The following is a 10,000-nucleotide window of genomic DNA, read 5'->3' as shown; positions in this document are numbered from 1 at the left end:
ACGGCACTGTAGAGAGAAAATAGAAAAGAAAATAGAAAGGAAATTAGAATAAAACAGAATAAATATATCAGTTATTTCATTTATTTATTTTTTTTGCTTGCAGTTTTCCATTCATACAAACCAACAAAAACATTCAATATAGGTAACTAAAACACAGAAAACAAAAGTATATTTATATACTAGCAGTATCGCCCGGCGTTGCTCAGGTTTGTAAGGGAAATAACTATATAAGCATTTTTAGAGAGTTATAGCCAAAAAATAGCAAAAAAATGCATTAAAAATGGAAAAAAAAATTATGGTAAATTTTTTTTTAAATCGTTGACTCATCGTAGACATTTTTAGAGAGTTACTTCCCTTATATAATAGCGAAAAAATGGAAAGAAATGATGGCAAATTTTTTTTTAAATCGTCGACTCATCGTAGACGCACGCTAATACCCAGAAGGGCTCGATATGAATCACGACTATAAGATAACCGCTTTTGGTTAAACTGCACTGCAAAATGTGTGAGTAGTTAGGAATCTAAATCGCAGGAGACAGACACACAACCTCTCTTTTATATATAAAGATATATCAAAAGGATGTGTTATAACACTATTCCACATGTACAAAAGCAGCCATACCAACAAACCGACATACCCCCATCATCAGCTGCCTCATGGATATCCTTGTGGTTTCGACACTTGGGTAGTACCATTTGATCCGGCAGTGTCAACAGCACTAAAATAAGTATTGTTTGGGAACAAACATATGCATCTTCTTTCTTAACTTCAGATTCAAACTTCTAATCCCACCAAATATTATGAAGCAAAGATTATCTCCCTTGTAGCAGCTTATCACTGGTGGACTCAACATCATCATCGTTTAACGTCCATTTTCCATGCTAGCATGGGTTGGACGGTTCAACCGGGGTCTGGGAAGCCAGGAGGCTGCACCAGGCTCCAGTCTTATCTGGTAGTGTTTCTACGGCTGGATGCCCTTCCTAACGCCAACCACTCCGTGAGTGTAGTGGGTGCTTTTTACGTGCCACCGGCACAGGTGCCAGACGAGGCTGGCAAACGGCCACGATCAGATGGTGCTTTTTACGCGCCACCGGCACGGGGGCCAGGCGAGGCTGTTACCGGGTACGATCGGATGGTGCTTTTTACGTGCCACCGGCACCAGGCCAGTTGGGGCATCACTGGCAATGGCCACATTCAGATGGTTCTCTTACATACCACCGGCACTGGTATCACAGTGATGTGTTTGAAAATTTTTTCTCTATAGTTACTAACTTAATCTCTTTATTTACTTCTCTCATTGGACCATTTGGACTGTGGCCATGCTGGAGCATCACCGTGAAAGGTTTAGATTGACAAATCAACCCCAGTACTAATTTTTCTTTTTTCATTCTCTCAGTATTTTGCCAAACATACACACATACACACACATGATGGGCTTCCACACAGTTTCCATCTATCAAATTCTCCTGCAATTCACTTGTAAGCTCCCAGGGCTATAATAGAAGACACTCACTCACAGAAAAATACAAGGAAGGACAAGAAGTCAAAAAAGCAGATGAATAATTAGGTAAGTTTTTAGTTCGTTAACTTACTCAGTAGGAAAGGGAACAGGCTGCAGAAGACTTCCCAAGATGCATCTCCAATCATCGTAGGGTGTCCTGGAAAAAGAGCAGATAAAATATATCTAAATATATATGTATATAGCAGAATAGTATAATAAGCATGATGTGTTGTCTGATATATATCTATATATATATATATATATAATGTTTAGATATATATATATATATATATATATATATAATGTTTAGATATATATATATATATATATATATATATATATATAAACTTGGAGAAGAGAAATAGAGAAATAACGCGTGCGTTCGGTCATATAGTAATATAATAAATAAATAAAATATATGCATATATACATACATATATGTACATACTTACATCTACATGTATATATACATGCATACATATATATATATATATATATGAGTACAGGACACCACAAATAAACGTAGAACACAACGAGAGACGAGAACATAAAATCAAACAAGGAAACGGACTTTTTTTAAACAACGAAAAAACTGAGTACAGGACAAACAATACAAGGAAAATTCCCCTTCATCAGCTGCCCCTGGTTCGACTCAAAGTGTATTTCGAAGGTAAGGACAGAACACAGTCGAAGCAGTCCTTCCTGCAAAAGGAATTAAATAAAATTCTTTTGCGGAGGGGTAAAACAAGTGACAAAAACAGGACGTAAAAGCAATACAAATGAAGAAAAAACACTACAATAAAATGAAGAAAAAACAGTACAATAAAGAAACAGGACATATATATATATATATATATATTATATATATATATATATATAAAAATGTTTTCAATTCTTTTATCATAAAACTAGTACAATGCAAATTAAAAGAAATGAAGTAAGCCAATGGTTGGTACTTATACCTTGTATTTCAATATTTTGGGTTTAAGACCCCTTCTTCAGGAAATCTACAGAGACATGGGTTTTGTGATTTCTGAAGCTTTCCTGAAGAAGGAGTCCCAACTCTGAAGTATTGGAATACAAGGTAAAAGTACAAACTATCAATTTGTATTATTTCTGACACTTTGCAATGCTTTGACTTTATAAAAAAATTTTTTAAACATTTATAGATAACTGAGTGTTTGAGAGTCTAATTGATTGTTTGGATGTCTGTGTGAATTTAACTCTTTCGATAATAACCCAACTGAAATTGCATCTGGCTCTGTAGTACAAATGTTTTGTTTTCCTAAGTTCTGAATTAGAATTTTCCACCAAACCTTAGTCACAAATTATGTTCCTAACACTAGCTTAATGATAACTAAGTTATTTTACTAAATTCTTTGTTATATTTAAAATTAATTGAAAGAAACACAGAACATCTCAACAGAAATATGGTAACAAAAGGGTTAAAGTCACCATGATATTTTTAACCCTTTCGATGTTAACCTGGTTCAAACTGCCTTTGGTTCTGTAGTACAAATGTCTTGTTTTCCTAAGTTCTGAATTAAAATCTTCCACCAAACCTTAGTCACGATTTCTGTTCCTAACACTAGCTTAACGATAACTAAGTTATTTTACTAAATTCTTTGTTATATTTAAAATTAGTTGAAAGAAACACAGAGCATCTCAACAGGGTAACAAAGGGGTAAAATTCACCATGATATTTTTAACCCTTTTGATACCAAATATTACTCTTTTACTTGTTTCAGTCATTTGACTGCGGCCATGCTGCAGCACCGCCTTTATACGGCAACAAAAGAGTTAAGTCAAATTACATGCAACAGAAATACAGTTAAAGGTTATTATATAATAGGAGTTGGGAATTTTTAGTCAATTGGAATAATACAAGTAATTAGTAAGCAAAAGTATATTATGTACAATTAACCAAGTAAATTTAACACAGTTAATGACGTGAGCATAATAACCCGAATTTAATATATGCAACATAATTCAGTGGGCATGATGATCATAAAAAATTGCTGTAGACATGATAGTATTCGTTAACGAAATTGAGGAGTGACAAAATACCATTAACGAAGCTTAATTAAACCAAATTTTGCTTATTTAAACTCTATGTAACAATTGAAACAACATAAAAAACAAATGATAAAAATTCTATCCTAACCATTCATCTCCTCTGTCTACAATTCCTGGGAATTTATGGATTTGGAGTTCTCGAGCACCCCTCATCCACAGGGTCCTATCAGAAGCAACCATCGTTAGGCTTTGTGGTGGGATTGAGACTATGGATATGATGCATCCCTCTCATCCTTGGTTGACCCTGGGTCCCCTGTTTGTTGGATCATGTATGTGTGTATATGTATGTATGTATGTATGTATGATGTATGTATGTATGATGTATGTATGTATATGTATGTATGTATATGTATGTATGTGTGTGTGTATGTATGTATGTGTATATATATGTATGTATGTATGTATGATGTATGTATGTATATGTATGTATGTATGTATGATGTATGTATGTATGTATGATGTATGTATGTATGATGTATGTATGTATGTATGATGTATGTATGTATGTATGATGTATGTATGTATATGTATGTATGTATGTATGATGTATGTATGTATGTATGATGTATGTATGTATGATGTATGTATGTATGATGTATGATGTATGTATGATGTATGTATGACGTATGTATGTATGATGTATGATGTATGTATGATGTATGTATGTATGATGTATGATGTATGTATGATGTATGTATGATGTATGTATGTATGATGTATGATGTATGTATGATGTATGTATGTATGATGTATGATGTATGTATGATGTATGTATGACGTATGTATGTGTGTGTGTGTGTGTGTGTGTATGTATGTATGTATGTAGGTAGGTAGGTAGGTATGTATGTATGTATGTATGTATGTATGTATGTATGTAGGTAGGTAGGTATGTATGTATGTATGTTTGTATGTATGTATGTTTGTATGTATGTATGTATGTATGCATGTATGTGTGTATGCATGTATATGTATATATGCATGTATGTATGTATTTATGTATGTATATATGCATGTATGTATGTATTTATGTATGTATATATGTATGTATGCATGCATGTATGTGTATATATGTATGCATGCATGTATGTGTGTATGCATACAGGTATGTATGCATGCATGCATGTATGCATGCATGCATGCATGTATGCATGTACATATGCATGCAAGTATGTATGTATATATATTAGCAAACAAAATCAGTAAAAACGAAATAGAGAACTAACGAGCAGGTAGAGACAGGTAGTAATTAAACCAAATGGAAATCACTTACATTGCTTCAAACATGTGAATGTAACAGATCAGTTTTCGGTTCCAATCCTCTTCACAGCAGTCAGTGTTATTCAATAGACCCCTGCAGGACAAACAGACAGATGTTCAGTCAACAGAACAACACCAATATATAAAGTAAAACTGGATATACTCTCTTTTCTCTTTTACTTGTTTCAGTCATTTGACTGCGGCCATGCTGGAGCACCGCCTTTTAGTCGAGCAAATCGACCCCGGGACTTATTCTTTTGTAAGCCCAGTACTTATTCTATCGGTCTCTTTTGCCGAACCACTGAGTAACGGGGACGTAAACACACTAACATTGATTGTCAAGCAATGCTAGGGGGACAAACACAGACACACAAACACACACACACATATTATATATATATATATATATATATATATACATATATACGACGGGCTTCTTTCAGTTTCCGTCTACCAAATCTACTCACAAGGCTTTGGTCGACCTGATGCTATAGTAGAAGACACTTGCCCAAGGTGCCACGCAGTGGGACTGAACCCGGAACCATGTGGTTGGTAAACAAGCTACTTACCACACAGCCACTCCTGTGCCACACGTGATTATATATATACATCTTCTCACTAAATTGACAAACTACCTCCAACTTCAAACACACACAAGCACGCACATTTTCAGCGGATTCTCCACTGATTTCGACAATGAGTATTAAGCATGTAAATGGCCGAGTATTCCACATACATGTGTTCCTTTTCTTTAACCCCTTTGCTCCATCCCTGTGGGGATTATGCCATCTTTTTGTTTTTCTTTATTTTACTTGTTTCAGTCATTGGACTGTGGCCATGCTGGGGTACCACCTTGAAGGTTTTCAGTTAAACAAATCAACCCCAGAATATCTTTCATCTCTTACTTGTTTGAGTCTTTAGACTGTGGCCATGCTGGGGCACAACCTTGAAGAAAACTTTTTTCTTGAATGAATCAGCCCTAGAACTTGTTTTTGTTTCTTAAACCTGGTACTTATTCTATCAGTAACTTTTGCTGAACCACTAAGTTATAGGGACATAAACACACCAACACCAGTTGCCAAATGGTAGTGAGGATGAAACACACACACATATTATATATATATATATATACATATATATATATACTGGAGTAAACACATAAATGTGAAACAAGGTGGAAAAAAGAGTACTCAAATATCAGTGGTAGAGTAATATGCTTTATTTAAAAGCAGCAGAAAATTCAATAAAAACCTGTTACTCGGAGTTTCACGTTTCCGTTCGTCGGACAGTTTTCTTTTGTTTTTTTTTTACAAAAACTGTCCGACGAACAGAAACGTGAAACTCCGAGTAACAGGTTTTGTTGAATTTTCTGCTGCTTTTAAATAAAGCATATTACTCTACCACTGGTATTTGAGTACTCTTTTTTCCACCTTGTTTCACATTTATGTGTTTACTCCGGTATATATCATCATCATCATCATTTAGCGTCCGTTTTCCATGCTAGCATGGGTTGGACGGTTCAACTGGGGACTGTGAAGCCGGAAGGCTGCATCAGGCCCAGTCAGATCTGGCAGTGTTTCTATGGCTGGATGCCCTTCCTAACGCCAACCACTCCGTGAGTGTAGTGGGTGCTTTTTACGTGCCACCCGCACATATATATATATATATATATATATATATGACAATGGTCTTATTTCAGTTTCCATCTACCAAATCTACTCACATGGCTTTGGTCAACCCAAGGCTATAGTAGAAGATACTTGTCCAAGGTGCCACGCAGTGTGATTGAACCCAGAACCATGTGGTTGGTAAGCAAGCTTCTTACCACACACCCACACCTGCACCACCAATGACTTTCCTCAGGGCTGTCTTTCCTGTTTCTCCCCAGATGGGTCCCTGCTTTTTCAGGTCTATATTAGGGTCCCATCTTCAGCTATTTTTAGGACATTTGTTTTACACCAGCACCACTTGTAGCTCACAGATACCTGAGAGACGGCCTTCCTCTCCCAGGTCTTCTTGGTTTTAAACTGCTGTTGACGCTGCTATGCACATATATGCAGCGCTATGCGTGTGGCAAGCTTTCTACGGCCAGATGCCCTTCCTGACAACTTAGCATTATCTTTCTTAGTAGAGGTGTTTGCCCTACACGAACTCGTTTTTACCTCAGGCAAGAAGCGGTCCATATAAGTCTGGCCCCTTTCTGCCCTTTGGCCTGTCCAACATGAGAGGGACTCTCAGGAGCTTGCACTCTCTTACCAAAGCACTCGGGGCTATTGAGGCATAGACGCCACCACACTGCAACAAAAACTGGGCCTTGTAGAGAACAGACATGTGTACTTTTAATGTAATACTTAGCTGAAATTGGTGTGGCACATCTGTACAGTTTCCTACCATTCAATTTTATTCATTCACAGGATTTGAGTCACCATGATGTCTTGGGTAAAAATACTTGCTCAAGATGTCAGGCAGTGGGAATGACCCCAGAACCATGTGGCTTGTAAGCAAGCAACTTACCACACAGCCACTTCTACGCCTATATAGATATATACATTATATACATATACATTCAGGGCAGTGCACCAGCATGGCCACAACCCATTGACAGAAACAAGTAAAATACATACAAATATGCACACACATATACATGCACTCATACAGATTTATACACCAGAAGGAAAGATGAGAACAAAAACATACAAAGGAGAGGAGACAGAGAGGGATAGAAAGTGACAAAGAGAGGGGGGGGGAAATAGAGATAAAATGATATAGAGAGAGGTAGTAGGAGGATGGGGTAAATTAGTTTGAAAAACTTACTTCTTCTTTTCATCATAACAGGAGTATATAGATGCTAAGCACACAGCTATAAGATTGGGTAGGACTCTGGGGTGTGGGCATGTGCTGGACTGGCCATGCATACTGAAATTAAAGAGATATATTATAAGCAATATAAACCATCATCATCATCGACATCATCTCCACCATGCCCATCGCTATTACTATCAACTTCATTATCCACCCCATCCATCCAGTTTCTCTGCCCACTGTTCCTGATTTTGTTGTTGTTCTTAGGCAACAAGACGGGTAAGTTAATTTTGGGGCTCAAAAAGCAAAAAGCAAGGCCATGTAGGGGAACATGGAGTTATGTACAGGGAGGGTGTTCATGCAAAGAGTTCAGGCCATTTCTGGCCAAGAGAGACTTTGAACCGAGCGGTCGTCGGCATCTTCACTATCTCATCCGGCAGCTTATTCCACGGATCCGCAACCCGGACGGAGAAAGCCCCTCTCCTTCGATTGAGATGAAATCGTCGTAGATAGAGGGTTTTTCGGAGTGACCCCGCAGCCGACGCTCTGGAGCAGGAGTGAAGAACAGCTCTTTCGAGAGGTTACACTTTCCCCTTATGATGTTTAGGTGATGGTCTAGGGCTTAGGGGCGGGAGACCCCAGACCTTGGGGGAAAAAAACAAACTTTGGTCATCTTGTTGTAGTCGAGGGGTTTTCAATGATGCCTGACACCACTGGGAGGTGGCCCTCGAAGTCGCTGGAAATGGCGATCTCCAAGTCCAAATTCTTGAATGGCCACAGTTCCTAAGAGGGTCATTAGGGCAATGCCCTCAAGTATCTTCACCATATGGTTCCATCACAAGCAACCATCATTACTCTTTCTTGTTGGATTCCCAACCATGACCAACCAAGACCATGGATATTATCAAACAATATCATTCTTGACCCCCTAGATTTCCTGCCTGTTGTTGGGGCAGAGCCCGCAGGTACCTCCTCCATAGGATCCTATGAAAAGCAACTGTCATAATACTTTTCATATCAGAACTTATATATTATATAATTGATTCCAGAAGGTTGAAAAGAAAATTTGGCCTGAGTAAGATTTGAACTCATAGCATACAGAACTTGAACAAAAACCACAAAGCATTTTACCAATGTTTTAATAATTGTAACAAAGCCGTTGCCCTTATTGTTCCTAAGGGGAGAAGAACAGGTGTAGTGTTGGCGAATCTCAGGAAGCATGGAAGTTTTGAAGGATGCAGTGCTCCGACAACTAACAACTGATGCCGGCAGTTTGTTCCATGCTTCAGCGTGTGTATGGAGGGGAGAAAATCAGGTGTAGTGTTGGCGAATCTCTCAGGAAGCATGGAAGTTTTGAAGGATGCAGTGCTCCGACAACTAACAACTGATGCCGGCAGTTTGTTCCATGCTTCAGCGTGTGTATGGAGGGGAGAAAATCAGGTGTAGTGTTGGCGAATCTCAGGAAGCATGGAAGTTTTGAAGGATGTAGTGCTCCAACAACTAACAACTGATGCCGGCAGTTTGTTCCATGCTTCAGCATGTGTATGGAGGGGAGAAAATCAGGTGTAGTGTTGGCGAATCTCTCAGGAAGCATGGAAGTTTTGAAGGATGCAGTGCTCCGACAACTAACAACTGATGCCGGCAGTTTGTTCCATGATTCAGCAACTCTCAGCGTGAAAAAATGTTTCCGAAAGTCATGGGAGCTGTGCTGTTTTCTGACTTTGTAAACATGTCCACAGGTGTTAGACAGGTGGAGTTTGAAAAGGTGCTCAGAGTTATTGTTTGTAAGATGGTTGATAATTTTATGGGTGTCTGCCAAGTCAGCTGCCAGACGTCGGAGTTTCAATGTGTCCATGCCCAGGGAAGTAAGGCATTCAGAATATGGCAAATGCCTGATGGAGGGTATTCTCTTGGTTGTCAAATACCTGCTTGCGTGTGTATGGAGGGAAGAAAATCAGGTGTAGTGTTGGCGAATCTCAGAAAGCATGGAAGTTTTGAAGGATACAGTGCTCCGACAACTAACAACTGATGCCAGCAGTTTGTTCCATGCTTCAGCATGTGTATGGAGGGGAGAAAATCAGGTGTAGTGTTGGCGAATCTCAGGAAGCATGGAAGTTTTGAAGGATACAGTGCTCCGACAACTAACAACTGATGCCGGCAGTTTGTTCCATGCTTCAGCAACTCTCAGCGTGAAAAAATGTTTCCTAAATGGCGTGCCTTCTCAAAAGGTTCTGACAAATTTTTTGGCGACATCTTTTGTCTCTTTCACAGCTAGTCCAAGGCTTTTGGATATTGAGTGAACCCTACTTCCAGAAAATCCACTCACACCATTGATATTCTATCAATTCTACACATTGGCACCA

The 10,000-nt window shown here is 38.4% G+C and overlaps 1 protein-coding gene across 2 annotated transcripts in view; it reads right to left on the bottom strand.

The window, feature by feature from the left end:
* The window catches only part of LOC115226169 (C-Maf-inducing protein), a 116,177-nt gene that overhangs the window by 19,035 nt on the left and 87,142 nt on the right, over positions 1–10,000 (bottom strand). For both annotated transcript variants that reach the window (XM_029797166.2, XM_029797167.2), the window contains exons 8-11: positions 7,650–7,751; positions 4,849–4,929; positions 1,594–1,659; positions 1–6 (exon numbers count right to left, since the gene is read on the bottom strand). The exon at positions 1–6 is cut by the window's left edge and continues 21 nt beyond it. In XM_029797166.2, coding sequence (XP_029653026.1) covers positions 1–6; positions 1,594–1,659; positions 4,849–4,929; positions 7,650–7,751 — 255 coding nt within the window. The remainder of the gene's footprint in view (positions 7–1,593; positions 1,660–4,848; positions 4,930–7,649; positions 7,752–10,000) is intronic.

Source organism: Octopus sinensis, linkage group LG29 (assembly GCF_006345805.1).
Source record: "Octopus sinensis linkage group LG29, ASM634580v1, whole genome shotgun sequence".
Classification (NCBI taxonomy): domain Eukaryota; kingdom Metazoa; phylum Mollusca; class Cephalopoda; order Octopoda; family Octopodidae; genus Octopus; species Octopus sinensis.
This window is presented reverse-complemented; position numbering and strand designations above follow the sequence as displayed.